This window comes from Triturus cristatus, chromosome 7, assembly GCF_964204655.1.
Source record: "Triturus cristatus chromosome 7, aTriCri1.1, whole genome shotgun sequence".
Lineage (NCBI taxonomy): Eukaryota > Metazoa > Chordata > Amphibia > Caudata > Salamandridae > Triturus > Triturus cristatus.
Window position 1 is genome coordinate 1,480,908,768 of NC_140590.1, and position 20,121 is coordinate 1,480,928,888.

The 20,121-nt window shown below is 45.7% G+C and overlaps 1 protein-coding gene across 1 annotated transcript in view; it reads right to left on the reverse strand.

Moving 5' to 3' along the window:
- The window catches only part of LOC146812218 (protein-glutamine gamma-glutamyltransferase 6-like), a 150,333-nt gene that overhangs the window by 103,476 nt on the left and 26,736 nt on the right, over positions 1-20,121 (reverse strand). The window contains exons 3-4 of the mRNA XM_085619247.1: positions 13,414-13,656; positions 9,751-9,869 (exon numbers count right to left, since the gene is read on the reverse strand). Of these exons, the coding sequence (XP_085475373.1) occupies positions 9,751-9,869; positions 13,414-13,656 (362 nt within the window). The remainder of the gene's footprint in view (positions 1-9,750; positions 9,870-13,413; positions 13,657-20,121) is intronic.

Genomic DNA, 20,121 nt, shown 5'->3' on the forward strand with positions numbered 1-20,121 from the left:
AAATGTGAAGGGATCAGTCGAATAAACTAAGGTCTGAGAATCCTAGCCCTGCGTCCGTGTCCTTTGTGCCCAAAGACACTACAAGGATGGCAAAAAAAGAGTGTAGAAAAAGTGAATTTGGAATCGCTCAGCTGACTTTCGCATGAGCAAATACAACATTTGTGTTTTCCTGAGGGGTTCTTGGCTCTGAAATACCATGTTTATTGTTACTCAACTCAATGGCACACGTTTTATTCACCATGGAATGATGAAAGGCTGAGTGCACCCACCATGGATGCATGCCTGTGACCATGTAGATTTGCTCGTGTGAAAACAGAATTCACAGAAGTCTGCGAAGAGTACAGTTTCCGTCCATAGTCAGGCAACTTTTGCAAATTCTTGAAAGTCATAAATAGGCAGCAATGCAAAGACACATATCTTCAGAGACATTTTTGTGTCTTTTTTTAGGATTTTCCCCCTAAAGTTTTTATGTGCAAATCGTCCACAATGGTTTTACAGGGATTTTCTTTCAATGTGTTTAAAAATGTTAATGCATCGAGCACATTTTACGGAAAGATACCTTAGAGAATTGGTATAAAAAATTGTTCAAAACGCATTTTTTTCCAAGTAGCAATTTTTTATGTGTTTCATTTTGAAAGCAAAAAGTCAACACTCCTGCGTTCATGCTTCTGCATTGAATCAGGACGCATTCTTGAAGAATTATACCTAGCCAAAAATTGTTAAATTTCGCAAAGATGTGCACATGTTTTATATTTGACACCGGTCAGTAATGCATCCACTGCAGGGGCCTGTGTTTGACCCCATGGTCACAGGTTCACTCAGCCTTTCATCCATCTGAGGGCGATAAAATGAGTACCGTTGGGTAGCAATAAACATCTGTTAGTCAGCACCAAGATACCCCGTCAGGGATGAAAAGTGCCCGACCTGTTCAAAGGCTAGCTCACTACTCATACCAGACCCTGATGCACAACATGCTGGGTCCCAACCCATATGGCCTCACATCAGCTGAGGTGTGACTCGCACAAACACCATGTATACTCGCACACACTGTGCAGGCTTGGATACCCCAGCAGGGTGTATAAGGCCTGGCCTGTCATTCATGGAGGTGCGGCCCGTCCACTCAGGCTGCCTTTGCTGTGGATGAAAGTGGTCTTTCAAGTCTGTTTGGTCGAGGGTCCCAGCAGTTTGCATCACATGAGGCATCTTTAACAATATGTCCTCTCACTGTAAGAGGGTGTTGAGAATCCATTTAGGGGTGTGGTAAACCCTTCACAGGTGGTTGTGCACAGAGAACCAACTAATCAGATGGCAATGCAGCTTAAGTGGTGTTTAAACTGTGCGGAAGAGTTCCCTTCTTCCCGCTGGCAGGAGATACTTCTGTACTGAAATTGAGAATGCAGACCTATCCTTGTTTTTATTTTTTTTGTAGAGCTCACTACAAATTCTTCTATCTTAGATAAAGTGTTTCTTTGAATACTCCTTCGGATAGTACTCACATTATCGACCAACGAAGGATGAGTGTCTATGTTGGACATGCCATGATGTGCAGGTTTACGCATTGCTCCGAATAAGACACACTTATCCCGCCCTCACCTTTAACCCGGCAGGGGTCGCCCTTTCCTGGACCCCAGTGGGCGGAGTGGGGCACACTGGGGAGGCCAACCAGGTGGCAGCTGTGCATTCGAGTACGAAAGCTGCATGTTTAGGAACTCATCTTTAAAGAGGCCAATGTCTATATGGTGCAGAAGAACCACATGTGCCAGCAGGGGAAGTGGATTGAAGACACGAGCTGCACTTGCTGGCATTATTGAAGGTCACTCGTTGAGCTCACGGTGCTGCTGTGATTGTGTCACAAAACCCATCTGTTTTGCAGCCGCATCATCTGCTGGTGGGTGTTTGAAGCCCTCGCACTGCACTTGAGCACACCCTACCTGGGACCTGCCCTGTACCTGCAAGAGAGGGCATCTTTCAAAGGCATTTAAACCAATCAAAGCTGCCCTCGCTGCATAAAACCTCCATGTTCACTTCATCCTGCAGACACTCAAGCTGCACCTTCTTAATGAGAGTCTGCAACCGTGGTCAATATTTTGTTTTGTGCAATTTACTCGAGCAATTGTTAATTCATTTCAAACGTGAATTGTAATTGTGCTTACTAATTTTGTAGTATTTTGTCATTCGCCTCTGCTCTTCCAAATTAACGTGCCTGGCTCTAAATTAAAGTGTCTGTTCCTTACCTTTGCACTATGTTGGCGGGACACAGGGCTTCCAGCAGGTTCACACAGTGATGTTAAAAGGGCATGCAAAGACTTCTGCTGCTCGTACTCCCCCGCCCTTTCCACTCTGCGGACCGAGCATGGAGCTGCTGATTCATGAATCTCTCCCAGGGATTTTGCACCATCACAGTGTAGAGATCTCAGGTCTAGTCCCGTCCATGCAGAAATGGCTGGTTCTGTCCCAGTGTTTCCCCCTTGCATTCTAGACCTTGTCCTAGTTTAATAATGGAATAAAGAGGACGGAAAAACCCGGAATGCAAAGAGCACGTCCTGGAAGCATGGATTGCTCACTGGTGGGCTTGGAAAACGTCAGAGATGTAGTAAAGTCGGAGCCTTTCGTGTTAAGGTTCCAGCCCTAATTTAAAATATGTTTAATCGCATGCAGGGAAAAATCCAAAAGTAAAAAAAAAAAGCGCGCACTGAAAGGAGGCAGCAGGGGGAGGGGAGAGATGAGGGGGCCTGCGCCGGTTTTCCTTACGGGAACGAGCAGGAACCATCGGTTAGTTACTAACAGATGGTTTTGAAAGCTCGCTCCCACAAGGGAATCGCCAAACATGCACACGTTGCCACTGAAAGCAATGCAACGCGTGCATGTTTGTGGGCGAAAAAGCGAACCGATTGCTAAAGGTCTCTCCTAAGCAGTGCATGCGCGCTGCTAGGCGAGACCTAAAAGAAAGTGTCTTCGATGGGAAAATTTGGGGGAACTAATAGTTGTCACCTGGACCACTCCCTCCTCCTTCCGAGGTCACCCATGTACATTCACAAAGGTGAAGGCATCTCAAAGGGACACCTTCTCTTTTGTAAATTAGGTACCACCTCCTTTGAGGTAAGGGTAATTGATCAATGGTTGAAGTCAAACACTACCCTATATTCAAAATATCTCTTTCAGGCCTCTTTCTAACTGCAGTTTGATAAGGTTTCCTAAACCCATTTTGCGAGTGGGAAAGACTTTTCCAACTCGTATAATGGAATTACATACTTAAGAGACATTTTGTGGTTGCAAACCACGTGATTTTGCGAATTGCAGGGTTTGCAATTGCAAAATCACATAGAGCATCACCCTCAAGGTGGTTCCATCCTTAATTAACATAACACTAGGAAATACCCTACAGAAAATCTAAAACACAAATTCTGCAAGCTACAGAAACTGAACCCATGATCATTCTTAAAATATTTTTTATGCTTGATTAGAATGGTTATTTTTGTTTTTATTTAATCATCAATAGTGCCCTCTCTGATTGCAACAATGTAGGAATATGTCGGATTACCCTATGTTACTGAATGGAAACAGTGTACCAACATGACTAATGATGTTTAAAAAAGAGACATACTACAAAGTATATAGTGAGAAATGTTTGGCAAAATATGGTGGTGTTTGGAGACACACTGAGGGAAAAATAAAGGATTGGTGAGAGATCATGTATGTATACTAATGTCTTAACTTAAACCTGGGCAATAGTGGTCATTAATGTTTCAAAATATTATGAAAATTGTTTAGAAATTCTATTTTATATAGGGTGATGCTCAATATTGTCTGTAGTGTCATCTAGTGAGAATAGTATGTATATTGTATTTATGAGGCAAGCCACCACATGAGTCAAAGACAATAACACATGAAATGTAGAACCATTTTTATGCTCACTAAGATACTATTTGATTGCAAAACGACGAACAATGTTAATCAAATGGAAGTGAGGAGGCAGTAAAAAGTAACACAAAAAAAGCATTGGCAAAGCCAGTTGGTCTGGCCTGCAAGAGAGATATTCGCATTGCAAATGTCATTTAGCCACGCCCTTTACCAGAGTGGCTGCTATGCAGCATGGCTGAAATGAATAAAATGTGCTATGGTAAGGCCCCTGCTGGCCGTGTAATATTGCTTTGTTTTTTATTGCTGTCGGGATGGGAGGTATGATTGACAACGGAGGGTGTGGAAAAAAACTAAATGAGGCAGCCAGAGTGAGTCAGGAGGCAACACAGACAAAGGGGGTAGGAGGGAAGGGTTGGGAGCAAGCACATGGACAATAGAGGGTTGGAGTGGGGGAAGCTGACAGATAACTGAGGATGGGAGTGGCTGGGGTAAGCAACAACACAGACAGTGGAATGAGGGAGGGCAGATGGACACAAGTAATCACACGGACAACAACAGAAGAATGGAGGGCCGATGAGGGCAAGTAAGAACACAGACAACAATAGAAGAAAATGGTTGATGGGCAAGTAACAAAACTGACAACATTAGTGGGAGGGATTGAGGGTGGAGCAAGCAACACCGGCGAGGACGGCAGGGACTGGGGGCAAACAACACAGATAAGAAGGAGGGATGGAAAAAGGAACATGAAGGAGGATGAAGTACACGAGGAAAGCAGCTGAAAAAAGACGCACTCTGATAGATAGCTTGAGCACAAAGAAAAATGTAGACCCTAAAAAATTAGCAATGGAAGGACACAAGTGATTCCTCCATGCTCCATGGAGGGACAAACACCTAAAGCGAAAGGAAGCCTGCCGCAGATTACCAGTTAAGAAGCAAGCAAATAAGAGTGAGAATGAAGCCATCCAACAGTAAGCAATGGGCGGCCTCTAAGCACACTGTTAGAAAACAAAAGGTCTACAGTGCATTCGCTGTCTAGGCGAGACCTAAAAAGAGAGGGAAGAAACCCAGCATGGGACCAAAGCATCTGAAGACAATTACATTTACCTATACCCACAGGCAGATGTTAAGGCAGCCATAGGTGAAAAATATAATCATAGAACCCAGGTCAATCACTTCCAACCACTTGAGCTACACTAACATAGCTGAAAAAGTCTGACACTAAAGCCCTCTGTACAAAAATTCCCCAATTGCTATTTAGTAATTTTCAATACACTGAGTCCAGTATTTCCTACTTCCAGTATTTACTTAATGAGGTGTCTCCTCACCTTGAGATATGTAACTGGATACCTTACTAAGGGCCTCATGTAGGTAGCATGCCAGTTACCACTTCATAAATACCGAGCCGTACCGAATCGGTATTTAAGAAGTGGTAACTCGTATGTAGGTAATGAGTCGGTAATTTTTACCGATTCGTTACAATTCGGTAATTACCGAATCGGTATTTACCGATTCGGTAATGAGGCATACTTTCCCATTGAGGGGAAGGTATGCCTCATTACCGAATCGGTAAATACCGATTCGGTAATTGTGGAGAACATGCAAGGGTGGCAGGGTGTCACATTGACACCCTGTTGCACCCCTGATTCGGCCATGTGTGCACATGTGGCACACATACATGCCCTAAGGGCATGTATGTATGCCACATTGCACACTGCTACGCGCGTAAAAATGCTTAAACACATACATTAATTATTTACCACCAACTATAAGTTGGTGGTAAATACCGACTCTTAAACACACCCACACGCTCCCCCTACATCTCGATTTTGGTTTCGGAATTTACCGAATCGGTAAAATTACCGATTCGGAAAAGTTACCGATTCGGTATTATTACCGAATCGGTAATTTTACCGATTCGGTAAATTCCGAAACCAAAACTTGTCCCCCTACATACCAATAGCCAAAATACCGGTCGGTAACGGTATAATTACCGAAAATCGGCCGTTACCGACCGGTATTTGGCTACCTACATGAGGCCCTAAATATTTTCATTTTGGGGCTTTACAACTGACTTCCCTAGGTTGTGTGCTGCTATATGCTGGTTGAATGATTAACCTACAAAATATTGGATTGATTTGATCAACTACCACTATGTCTTCAAACTAAGTATGTATAGGAAGTATACATTTACAATTCAGAACTCTACATCTACTTACTTTGTGGAAGTCAACAATGTGGATGCAATATTTTTATGGGTCAATATTTTGAATGCGTAACAGTGGGCAGCGGCACCTCCCCTAGGACTCACCCTCACGAATGCTGATGAAGGGAGACAGTTGAGAATGGAACAAGACAAAGCAACCTACAGCAAAACAGTGAACAGTTAGTGACCAGAGAATTACTTCATTATGTTTTCTCCTTTTCAGATAATGACAGGTCGTGTTTATATAGTGCTTCATGATAACCGCTAAGTTGGGTTCTGCAAGTATTGAAACTCAAACCTGCAGCCCACAGCTAACGACGGCAGTGAACGTTTAACTAAGTCGGCCACTTTGCGAATCAATAACTACATATGATATACCAAGCAGTGAAACGTCATCAGCCTGTTGAGAATCATAATATGTAAAACAGGAATGAGGTATTCTAAAATCAAGGCATCAAAACTCTGCTTCATAAATAAAATATATATTAACCAAATACCACAGAGTGGAGGGACCTTATGTTGTCAAAGAAGGCACCCGAAGCTGACTAGGCAAATGCTCAAGATGTGTCTGAAGACCATTCACATTTGATTAAGGCGTATTATCCTGTGAGTGACAAGAAAACAAAATAAAGTGTAGGAAATCAAGCTATGGCAGGATTTGTTTTGCTAAGAACATAAGTACACGGTTGTTGGAATTAGTGATCTACTTAATTACCGGTCTTAAGATGAAGATTCTTCTCAACAGACTCCATGTCCAAGTTCCTTGTCCAGAGAAGCCATGTTGCAGAAACTGATGGCCTGTACGTCAGCAACAGGAAATGATCAAAACCTATGTCTAAATGTAGCTTCCCCTATGACTCCCTTAGTCCAATAGCAGTAGGCGGCACCTCTTTGAATGATCTAATACATGGACTGAGTGTCCTCAAAGAGAAGTTATCAAAGAGCATTTATCATGGCAGACAACCCCAGAACAAACAAGGACCCATGCAAACCTTCCTCGTGGTCTCAACCCACAGCAGACATCCCCAGGGATGACTGAATTCCTGTATACCAAGCTTCACCGAAAGGATCAGCCTACATAACCAGCACCTTCTTCTCACTGTCAGCCTTAACCATTCACCACCAGCTCTGCTTCCTTTCTTCTTCTGTCCTTTTATGGCCCTGTGTCCCCTCTCCTTTAACTCTACATCTCTGTCCCACAGAGATGACTATGGCTGTCCCACACACTATTATTCCATCTGGTGAAATAATAGTGTTTACAGAAAGACCACTGTAACCACAAGGCGTTTCTCTTCCCCGCTATCTTGCCCCCTCTTGTCCTCTCTCCGGGCCCCTCTTTTTTGTCACTCATTTTCGCCTTGCGCGCTGTGAAGCGTCCTTGTGGTGTCAAATAGCACTGTATTAATATATTTTTAATTATAACAATGTTCAAAAGGTTCGAAAATATATAAAATAGAAACATGCGTAGTTAATTGTAAAAGGCCAAAAGCCATGGATTGGAATGAAAAGAGACAAGGAAAGTGCAGTATGGGTATTGTAGTCAGCTGTCTTACCCTAGTCACCGCAAAATACCGCACGAAGGCGCCAGAGTGCAACAAGGGACACAAAATCTCCCTGCAGCTAGATTAGAAGGAAACCACTAATGACGAACAGTGGTTTTGGCTGGGTTTCAAGTATCTTTGCAAAACAGATGGGCACAAAGGACTATTTGTGGTCCGTTGGAAATGTTCTGGCAACGCCTCGGTGTCACGCCGCATGCCTTCTACTGAGGTCGAGAACTTGAAAAACACCCAGGCCTGCTGTGCAGCAAAATGTTGATGAACACAGGAGTGACTCCAGAAGAGAATTAAAAGTAATTAAGTCGTTAAGTACGTCGTCAACCTATGCCATGTACGTGCAGGCGGCACCGTTTCCAGACTGCATGATTTTTACGAGTAGCCAAAGAGTTGTGCTGAGCAATTAATTGCACGAGGCTAAAAGAGTAAAGCGACGACAACACCCTGCCATTAGCAAGTCAATTAAGAGACGACCGACTCCTGCAAGGGATGGAGATGAAATTAAAAGCCTTACTGGATTTTAGCAAAAGTTACAGGGCAGGTATACAAACAGGGAATGAAAGAAACCGACACAGGCGGCAACATCTCTAAACAAGCAGTGTCATCTTCAGGATATGGGGGGCCTGGAAAAGGCATATTTTGGGGGCTCCTGTATGCAACGAATTTTGAATTTTATTACACGTTTCCTGCTGCCTCAAGCCCGCATCATGCCAAACAATACTAAATTATATATTAAACTTTAGCAGGGTCAGTCTAGAACTGTTGAAAAATGTCTTAAAACCCTTAAGATGGCAAGGGTTGGAAAGATAAACGTAGAAGCAGGCAGCACGGGAGAGAGGTTTAGATAGGGAAATGGAATAGACAGAGATAAAAGAGAGAACGTTTATTCTCACAGGGGGCCCCTTGGAAGGCGGTGGGGCCTGGGCAATCACCCACTTGGATAATGCTTAAATATTCTTTCCTAACAAGAACTTGGGCGGAAGCACTTGTGACATTAAACCCTAGCTCCACAATGCTTCACTGGAGCATCACACAAAAGGTGATGGGAAGAATGCTTGCAATGTGTCTAACCACTGGGGATTTCTCCAGGTAGCATGCCAACTCCTTGCTCCTTTGTTCACCATGCCAACTCAGTAAGAAAACAGCTTTACTCGTGCCTCTGACAGGAGACAGCTTTCAAATATTTCCCAGGTGGCCATACTCGTGCAAATTGTTGATGGCTCTGCACAAACATACATGTTTGGTGGGTATTAATCAACCAGTGCTTAATTTGCAAAATGATAAGTGCCAGCCCCATATTTTGCTCAAAAGCTTGCGTCTGGCACTACTGATTTTTTTTTTTTTTTGCAGAGTTTTATATAGCACGAACTTGGCCCGAATCCAATCAGGTATCAGAGCGCTTTAAGTTGGCACCAGTTATGTTACAGGAGAACACACATTCATTTTTATTTTTTGTTAGGCACGGGGAGATTAAGTGATTTGCCCAGAATCACAGGATGTTTTAGTGTGGTTACCGAGACTCAAACCCAGTTCCCCCAGGTCTGAGGTTGAGCGCCCTAACCATTAGGCCAACTCCTCTCCCAATGAAAGTCGGTGCACCATGGTAATCTTCTATATATGCATCTAAATTGTGTATTGCACATGCAGAAATTAAAAACTGTACAGTGGAAATATGACAGAAAAGTACATTTGCGCTTAAAAAATATATTGTCACTTCTGGAAAAATGTTTAACTTATGGAGAACCACTGTCCCATAATATCCCATTACTTATTGTGAGGAGATGTGGTTTGTTGGCAGCATCCATACACTGGATACAAGAGCCTGGTTTAGAGCTTGGTGGTAATAAAAAATCATCCCTAATGCCTATCATTCTCCTTAATTACATTGTGTAATCTTATGCAAATTAATTCACCTCATTGTGACACAGTTCCCATTTCTGTTTAAGATTGGGAGAGATTAGAAAAAGATGCACATTATACATGCCTTCCTGCACATCTCTGTAAAATACAAATCCAAAATACCAGGTAGTGTTGCATCATGTGCACTTTGCTTCATTATAACACTAATATATTTGCATATCCACAAGTGCTCCTTCTCAGCCTGGGCTGCTCTTCCACAGATCTCTTTACCTGACCGTAGTTCCATCCACGGTGGGCAATATGGTCCACGTTGCCTTGGTACATGATTCCATGCTCACTCAGAACATACTCCTGCCGCTTAGCCTCATCAGGCAGGTGCACAGTGTCAGCTAAAAACAGCAAAGGTGGAGCTTGTCAGTTCCTTTTTACTAAGTTCCCACAGATGAATTGCGTTTTATGAGACTACATCGGTAACGATAATATCAACCTTCTGCTAGACCTTATGGGAAGTATATAATCACCATTCTTGCCTCTATTTCTACTTAGCTAAACTTACCATGCAATTTTGTGGCTGGTTTGATGTGGTGGATGTGAAGTTTTTGTTATGTATGATGTCAGCCCCTCGGAACGAGTATAGTAGGTTCCACCATTTGTCAAGAGAGCTTGGGGATGTCGCTTTCCAATCTGGGAGTATAGTCTTAGTCCCCAATGAGATGAGGAGATCCACTAGTAATGCAGTATTTTCAGTAATTTCAAAGGAAGAAGTCAATTTCTATTGCTGACCCAGTGATTTTTTTGTATCAGGTAAGACATTTTGCAGGTAAGGAACATGTGTCGTAGGTCACCTGTGCTTTTTTGCATCTCCAGCATAAGTCCAAGTTTCTTAACCTCAGTTTATGTAGTCTGGAGGGGGTCCAATAAGTGTTGTGAATTTACCAGAACCTTGACTGTGCAAGAGCTGGTGTGATTTTCACGGAAAAGGGGGAATGACAAATATTACACTACCTTTTGTCTGTGAAATCCGCTTGATGTGTTGATTGTACGTGCTGTCTCCATTTCCAGGTAAAGAGTCGCAGTGTAAGGGTGTTGGGTGTGCCCAGGAGTTTGTATACCTGTGAAGAGGTGTGGCCCTCTCTTATACGTTTACCCAGGAGATCCTGTTGGTCTGGGTAATGTGGAGGCTTCAAAGTGCTCAATGCGCCTTTCAGTCTTATTAATCTATAGAAGTCAGTGTTTGGGATGAAGAATTTCCACTCCAAAGATGAGAATTGGTTGATGTTTGTTCATGAGCCCAGGTCATTTATCTAGCCCACGTTTCTATGTAGACTGTTTTGCCCTCTAGCTTGATTGCGTAGTTATGCCATAGGGAGGCTATAGTGAAACCATATATGCGATTATCTATTCGCTTGTCTAGTAGTAGACGAGAGGCAACAATATCCATTATGATATGACTGGTGTGTTCCAAGGGGAGTGTTGACAGATTGTTTATTGTGAGGGAGGAGGAGGAAGGTATAGGGTAGGGCAAATCAGATTCTATGACAAGTCATAAGACGGAGCTCCCTCTGAACAAGCAATTAGAAAACAACAATTCAGAAAGCAAAACCTGCCATCCCCCATTGCATTCAATTGACTATTCTTTCGTTACATTAAATGAACTCTGCGAATATTCAGAGAGTAGAACTTTATAGAAGACTCTCAACCGTGCTTGGTTTTACACACATGAATACATGACATGTCAACTTGTTAAGGTATTGAAACCTGCTAAATATAGTTTGTAGGGGTGCTACCAGGATAGGGTTGGTGTTTCCTAAAGCAGCATAAGGCAACAAGGTGTCACTTAGAAGCACTACAAAATACAGTGAAAGATAAAAAAAATTACTAATTTCATAGTAGACATAGAGTTCTCCAGGGACTAAGGGCCTCATCGCTGCGTGAAAGCAGTGATGCGCCACTTCTCAGTGCGCCCTCCTTGTGACACCAGTGATGCGTGATATTTACAGTATGACGCATCATGTCGCAAGGAATGACAGATACGTCAGTTTTACTGATGTATCTGTCAGCGCAAAAGTGGTGCATTGCTGGAATTGTGTCGGAAGAGTGACGCAACTCTAGCAATGTTCCTTTCATATGGGGCAAGCCCCATGTGAAAGGGCCTGCATCACCCTTACGCCTGCCATGAGGCAGGCGTAAGGTTTTGACGCATTGGCGTCCTAGAAGAGGCGCAGCGAAATCTCATAGATTTCACTGTGCCACTCCTACGACCCATTCTTGCGGGGGAACCCCCACCCTGCATACATTATACCTGATGCAGGTATGATGTAGCGCAGAGGTTTACGAAGTGACGCATCTGCCTAGATGCGTCACTTTGTAAATATGGTGCAATGTGGCGCATATTTTATGCCGCTGCTGCGTCACAAAAAGTGACGCAACAAGGGTGCAAAAGTGACGCAGTGGCTCATAAATAAGCCCCTAAATGTCATTCCACATAATGAGCAGAAAATGATTGTACCATTTCAGTTGTCACATAAGCTGTATGCCCAGATATTTTACAATGATGCTCAGAAAGCGCCGAGACCGCACAGAAAAGGTTAATTCAAATATGTGAGCTAGGCAGTAAAATAATGGTTTGCAGATGAGCAAAACATAAAAGGGATCTGTGTACAGAGACAGGGAGTCCTTACGTTACTTGAGAAATAAGATTGTGTTTCCATCTATTCACTATAAGAAACTTAGAACTGTTTTCCTGTGAACAGGGGGTTCTCTCACTGGAAGTTCAGTTAAGATCCTGAAATGTTGGGTTAAGTAGCTGATGCTTCCAGTGTCACCCCCTCACCTCCCACCAGCGGCCTCAAAACGCCAGGAAAGTAAAAGTAAAAGGATAATAAACACGTTTTATTATAGTTTCAATTTTCCTTTTCTTTCCTGATGAGTCTTTGGCAGCGGTACCATGCATTGTGATCAGTGCGCATGACGGTTTGGCCATGCGCACTAAAGCTGCCTCCAACCCGAGCTGCGTTGCAGGGTTGGAGACAGCAGGCACAGGCTCCCAGTCTCACTAGAACACAAATTCAGAGTGCTCAGGTCAGCCCTGTCGCTGCTTCAAGCAGCATGAGAACAGCATCAGGATTGGCCGTAGTGGAGTCTGGGTGCCTGTGCCTGCAGAGGTGAGGGGCAGTAGAGCATGACGAGGTGGGCTGCAGGTAAGGTTTTTTTTGTTGTTCTTTTTCATTTTGTCATTTGTCATCTGTCGTCCCCTGAGCCCTTCTCCCCCCCACCCCCTCTCCCCGCCACTCTTCAACAACACCAGCTACTAATGGACACTTCTGGTTACAAGTGAAATTAGTTACATTTTACTGCATCATGGACTGTGTGCAGATGCATTAATTGCTTTGTAATACTTCTCATCTATAAGTAATTTTCAATAAACTATCTCAAATTCAGGCCTTGCCGGGAGAGAGCCAATAGAGAAGCTGCAGATATTGAGGGACATACTGCAATTAACACCAGTGCTTACTTTGTCCAGGTGGCTGAAGGGGGTGGGCGCAGAATCTCATTTTTGGGTACCAGGACTTATTTCACATCATCGGAATTTGGCTGTGAACAAGAGAGACCATGGGAGAAATAAGGAGGAAGAGAATGATAGGAAAACAGAAAGAGAAAGCAGGGATGAAAAAGACCATGCAAGAGTGGTAAACAAACAGGAAGTGGAGGGTGGGAGAGGAAAGAGATAAGCTGTGGAAACAATACTAGGTAGCCTTGGTGTGCCTGAGATAATGGACAGAAAGTGTCTGGTGGTGGAGGAAAAAGGCATGGGGTGGATTCAAGACTGAACAGACTTGGAATGTGGCAACCATGGGGTGCTGCGCTCAAAAGACCCTTTTTTGCTTTACAATGTAAGCACTGAGCACTGCTGTACACATGCACATCCTTTACCTGAAGCCCAAGGATTAAAAAGGACAATACAGTCCAAGAGCTTGCTGGAGTTGACGGTGCCCAGAGAGGAGATGATCACGCCCATCTTGTAGCGCCCAACGATGGCATTGGCTGAGGTAGTGATGGTGACCTTGAGTGGGTTGGTGAATACAGGTCCATGCACAGCGCTCAAGGAGCCGCGGGCAGCAGAACTGGTCATAGGGGTGGTTAGCTTTGTTCCATTTGCTTCAGAAGGATTGGGCCCTGTGATAAAAAAGTGAATATTTGAGAAAAAATTCTCATTTTACGCAAGCCAGACATAAGAATAAACAGTTGCATGAAGTAACTGTGGCAAACTCATGCCAGACCTAAAACAAACGGTTGCATGAAGTAGCTGAAGCTTTTTTGTTACTTGGGCGTTGCTAACATGCACTTTGACTATTTAAATGTGCCAGTCTTTGTGAGTCTGTTAGAGAGCGTTAAATTGTGATTTTAAATTTAGAATAATCCGCTGTGTACATTTAAATACAAAAGCTGAGGCATTTCAGCTTGAAACCATTGCGAAATCAGAGGTTTGTTAAGAAATGAACAATGTGCATCAGCACATGAATTTTGCATAGGTATGTAAGGGGAAAGTCAATGCACTTAAAATGGATGATTTGAATTTGTGTTACAATTTGTATGTTTGTGCTCACGCACTACTTCACATGTGTTTGTCTGATGAATAGCTAGGTCGGCTCTCATCTTTGTATAAAGTAAGAATGTGATTGGTAGAGGGTGCTTGACCGGAACTTAGACCAAAAACATTACCTCTACAAAAAGTAAACGTAAATGATGGATGGAATGTTGAGCAATGCAAAACTTCATCCCAGTCACAAATATCTGGGTTTAATCCACGGGGGTGGTGTGGTGACCAAAAGAACAATGAATTAAACCCAGACCTTTGTGACTGGGAGTGAATGTTTGCATTGTTCAGCATTCCGTCCATCATTTGTTCGTTTTGCTTTTGTCGCTCTAAGTAGAAAGAAAATGCCCAGACGTGGGTCCCGTGCTCACTGTGCCACTGGTCAAGCTAGCTTGGCTGATGAGGGGTGACACCCCAAAACTAGTCCCAGGCTGCTTGTTTCCGGTCCAGGGAGTACCTGGCTTGGCAGTTAGGGCTGGACTATTCCCATGAGGAGCTGGGTCAAGACTGATTTGCAAATGGCTGGGTCCAAACTGGGGTGGCGTGGCGGGCAAAAGAACATTGGATTAAACCAAGGTCTTTGGGACTGGGGTTGAATGTTTGCATTGTTCAGCATTTCGTCCATCATTTGTTCCTTTTGCTTGGTAATAACATAATTCTTAGGATGTGGCTGTGCATAGAAACAGTTTTTCACTGTGAATTTGTGATTAAGTTTATGTTTCACTGAGCTATCTGGAAGGTGAATGTGTGATGGGGAGCATACCCGTAAGGGTATGATGTACCCTTATTTTGGCCGAGACATGTACATGACATAATCTGTCTCTGAGTTGAATAATGAATGGTTAGTGTTGTCGTTTCAGTGTTTGATGAATGTTGCTTTTCTGGGATGTAATCATGTGTTACATTTTACTGGTCAGCTCGCAGCTACTGACTCTGGGACACATTGCTGCTAATCTCTTTTCTGCCCGTGATTCCGGACTCGAGGGGAGTCTACGTCGCTCCTGGAAGGGGCGCTACGGAGGTTCCAACCCCGGGACTGCGAGGACCAGGGTGCCTGTTGTCCAGCTTATACTGCACACCTGTCTCCTCTTCCCGGCCCCGTCTCCATCGACTACACCGCTCCTCGCGGCCCCCGCTTCGCGGGAGCCGCTCGCAGCTACTGACTCTGGGACACTTTGCTGCTAATCTCTTTTCTGCCCGTGACTCCGGACTCGAGGGGAGTCTACGTCGCTCCTGGAAGGGGCGCTACGGAGGTTCCAACCCCGGGACTGCGAGGACCAGGGTGCCTGTTGTCCAGCTTATACTGCACACCTGTCTCCTCTTCCCGGCCCCGCCTCCATCGACTACGCCACTCCTCGCGGCCCCCGCTTCGTGGGAGCCGCTCGCAGCTACTGACTCTGGGACACATTGCTGCTAATCTCTTTTCTGCCCGTGATTCCGGACTCGAGGGGAGTCTACGTCGCTCCTGGAAGGGGCGCTACGGAGGTTCCAACCCCGGGACTGCGAGGACCAGGGTGCCTGTTGTCCAGCTTATACTGCACACCTGTCTCCTCTTCCCGGCCCCGCCTCCATCGACTACACCACTCCTCGCGGCCCCTCCTTCGCGGGTGCCGCTCGCAGATACTGACTCTGGGACACATTGCTGCTAATCTCTTTTCTGCCCGTGATTCCGGACTCGAGGGGAGTCTACGTCGCTCCTGGAAGGGGCGCTACGGAGGTTCCAACCCCGGGACTGCGAGGACCAGGGTGCCTGTTGTCCAGCTTATACTGCACACCTGTCTCCTCTTACCGGCCCCGTCTCCATCGACCACACCACTCCTCGCGGCCCCCGCTTCGCGGGAGCCGCTCGCAGCTACTGACTCTGGGACACATTGCTGCTAATCTCTTTTCTGCCCGTGATTCCGGACTCGAGGGGAGTCTACGTCGCTCCTGGAAGGGGCGCTACGGAGGTTCCAACCCCGGGACTGCGAGGACCAGGGTGCCTGTTGTCCAGCTTATACTGCACACCTGTCTCCTCTTCCCGGCCCCGCCTCCATCGACTACACTGCTCCTCGCGGCCCCCGCTTCGCGGGAGCCGCTCGCAGCTACTGACTCTGGGACACATTGCTGCTAATCTCTTTTCTGCCCGTGATTCCGGACTCGAGGGGAGTCTACGTCGCTCCTGGAAGGGGCGCTACGCAGGTTCCAACCCCGGGACTGCGAGGACCAGGGTGCCTGTTGTCCAGCTTATACTGCACACCTGTCTCCTCTTCCCGGCCCCGCCTTCTCCCTCACCTCTTACTTCTTTAAGGGCCCCGTTTCTACGAGCTAGCGGGACACGCGCGGAGCGGAGCTCGGGGCGAAGACCGGGCAAAGACCGGGCCGTTTGAGGCCGTTCGAGGACGGGAGAGGCAGGGACAGGGCCAATCCCCTGCGCTCCCTTGAATACATAGGACACGGGTGAGGAGTCGACCACACATCATGTCTGCCAGAGAAACTCGGAGTAAAACTGCGCAGGTCGCAGCAAAGCCCACAGGTACTCTGGACTTGTATTTTGCCAAGGCTAGTTCTCTATTGATTGATGACATAACAACTCTAGAAAGGCGTATTTCTCTTGAAATAGATTGGGTTAGAAGATCGTCATTAGGTCCTCTCAAACATGTTACCTCCCCAGTACAACTGTCAGAAATAGCCACTTCTGTTGTGGGGGGGAACCCGGATCTCATATACCTCTGGAGCCAAATATCTTGTCTCTATCGCTTGGAGACTGCGATATCTCTGCCCCTGTTGATTTTAGCACATTACCCTTTCCGCCCCCCAGGGTTTCTACTGTTTCAGTCACTCGCAAAACAGATACTGCTACTAAGGCAGTTACTGTTGATAGTGGCAACTTAACTATACAGTCATCAAAGGGGGACCGAGAAGGAGCAATTCCTAAAAGAAAAAGAGGGGCCCAAACTGTAGGGGGGCGCAGGCCAAAGATCCCAAAGCTTAACCCTAGGGGCGAAACAAATCATTTGGGTGTGGCTTGTAGGGGGCAGAAGCTACCTCTAACTCAGGCTAATAGACCTTCCAACCCAAACATTACAACACGGGAGGAGGGCCCTTTACTCCTTGACATAAAATCTCTCATGAACAAAATGCTCACCCCCTTAATAGATCGTCTTGTAAATTTGGAATTATGCCTAACAAATATTCAAAAGGGAATTGATCAGCTTATGGCTGCTTCCAAATTAGTTAATGAAAGTACGAATCCTGCTGCAGCACCCCTACATAGGGATGGCTGTGGTACACAAAAACTTGCTTATCCACACCCTCCCAGATCATCTCTTTCCCAAATTGCTAGGCCTATGACTCCATTTCGCAAACCCACTCCCAGCCCCTGCGATATGCCAATATTATCTCCAACACGGCTGCAGGGCCAAGATAATAGACATAGACCAGTTAATCTCCCACCCGAATCAGCTCCATATACAGTTATTTTGGCGGGCATTCCGGAACTAAATCCACCTATTGGCGAGCCAGTGATGGCCTTGAAAAACAAGGTCATTCACTGGCTCTCCAAAAATAGGCCCTTACCTATGGGTATTAACAGCGAGATCTTTATGGTGAGGAGACTCTTGTGGCTTGGGAACACCAAAAAAAACATAAAGGGTGACTGTGTACTGATTCATTTCAGAGACCCTCGCACGGTATCACATATATGCAGCTGGCCACATTCTACACCGGGCTCTTCTATTCAGTCCCTTCCCCTCTCTTTTTTCTATCCTTCCACAATTGTTGAACGAGCTGAGGAAGGGTGGAATTTTGTATCTAGGAGAAATGGGAGTAGAGGCCACAGGGCTGGCAGGGAATGCCCGACCATAGCTTGCCCCCAACTAGATCATATTCCAACCCATAACCGATTTAGTACCCTTGACATGGTGGATTGACCGTTGGTGTTAGAGGGTGGTGCTGCTATGAGTAAAAATAATAATAGCCAACCAGCACTTCCCAAGGAGAAGGAGCACCCCCTGCATACCATAGTCAGCGGGGAGGTAGGCTTGGGGATAAATCATTCCATCTCTACCATGCTATCCGAGAGGACTACTCACGGAAACAACAATGGCCTAACCCACTCCCGGAGGATGGACCTGGAAGTGGTTGTACCTCCAAGTCCATGCCCCGAGGTAATAAATTCGTCCACTCTTAGGATTTTATCCTGGAATGTTGCGGGCTTACCTAACAAATTGGATGACCCGTCTTGGAGCTCTTTTATTGAGCAGAAAGATATTTGCCTGCTTCAAGAGACGTGGGCAAGAGAAGACATTACCCATATGGGTTTCGCAACATTCTCAACACATGCAACCTGGGGGGGAAGAGGGCGCCCCTCGGGCGGCCTTGCAATATGGGTGGCCACCGACTTGGGTTGTAAGGCTGATGTACTCCACACAAACACGCCAGATATTCTTGCTGTGATGCTTGAATGGCCAAACGCCCAAAGTCTCCTGTTGATTAATATTTATTCCAGGCCAACTAACATCACCCAGGAGTCACCCACAATTGCGGGGCTTGCCTTGGTCTTGAACGACAAAACAGAGGGCACTCCCTATTTGATAGGAGGAGATTTTAACTGCCATTATGAGCCCCTCCTAGGTATCATGGAGGGCTTGGCTACGGAGGAGGAGCTTCTGTGGCACATACCGCCCCCACAGGCTCCGGCACCAAAAATTTGGTCCCCCTTGGCCCTACAAATTACCTCTTTAACTTTGAAATATGGCCTTCGGGCCTGTAATGGAAGGTTTGGCTCAGACATCCCGGCAAGATGCACTTTTAACAGACTCGGCAGTGAGTCGAGATTGGACTATGTTTTGGTCCCCCTGTCCTCCTGGCCTTATATTAAAGACTTCTGGGTTACCTTTAGGGACGACAGTGATCACAACGCCCTTGAACTTAATTATAGACATCCCGGTCTCACAGCCAAGGGGACCTCGATGAGGACAACTGAGGAAAGTCTGGTTCTTGAGAATAATAGGCGCAGAGTGAAGTGGGAGCAAATATCTTCCCACCCGGCCAAGTTACCCAACTTATATGCGCAAGCAGTGCCCTTATTTGAAAAAGTTGAGGCGCTTATTGAGAAAGCCAGTACGGAGGATATCTATCCTCAACTGGGACAGCTTCATGCTGCCCTGGTTGAATCTCTCTCTGAACTTTTAACTAAAAAAATAAGCCGGCCTAGTGTAAAAATATCTGGCCCTTTATGGTATAATGGTGCTTGCCGCGAGGCAAAAACTGACCTTGTGAGATCAATTAAAGAAGGGAAGGGTAGCGAGGACATTAGGGCAAGGCGACTAACCTATAAGTATCTGACCTCTAATGCCAAAACTGAGTGGGAAGACGAAAAATGGACCAAACTCACCAAGTCCCTGGCTTGTGCGGACTCGCGCAAATTTTGGCGCTGCGTCAACACAGGCTCAGAGGACTTGATTTCCGCCATAGAACCTAATATTCCAGCTAAGGTATGGCAGGACCATTTCCAGTCTCTTTATAAACCACCCGAGGATGAGGGGGCAAATTCTAGTCAACCCCATTGCCCAGTCGTGATTGGCGAACCATTCACACTCAAGGAGGTACATGCTGCTCTACTTGGACTCGCATCAGGAAAGGCCCCAGGGTTAGACGGGCTCCCGGGCGATCTGTTCAAACAAGAACCAGATGTCTGGTCTCCCTATCTCATGATTCTCTTCAATGCCATCCTGGGAGGCATGGCTATGCCAGGTACTTGGCTGGGCGCAGAGATTGTCCCAATTTTTAAAAAGGGTTCGCCTCTGCTCCCAGCCAACTATAGACCTATTAGTCTTATAGATGTACCACAGAAGATCTTTGGCAGACTTATTCTAAACCGTCTCCAGGAATGGATTGAAGACATGGCGATTATGAGTCCCTACCAAGCGGGTTTCCGAAGGGGTATTTCCACCACTGATCAAATCTTCCGCTTAAACCTTTTATACTGGAAGACGGCGCTGATCGAGGGCGGCAGTCTTTACACAGTATTTGTGGACCTCCGTGCCGCCTTTGATCTGGTG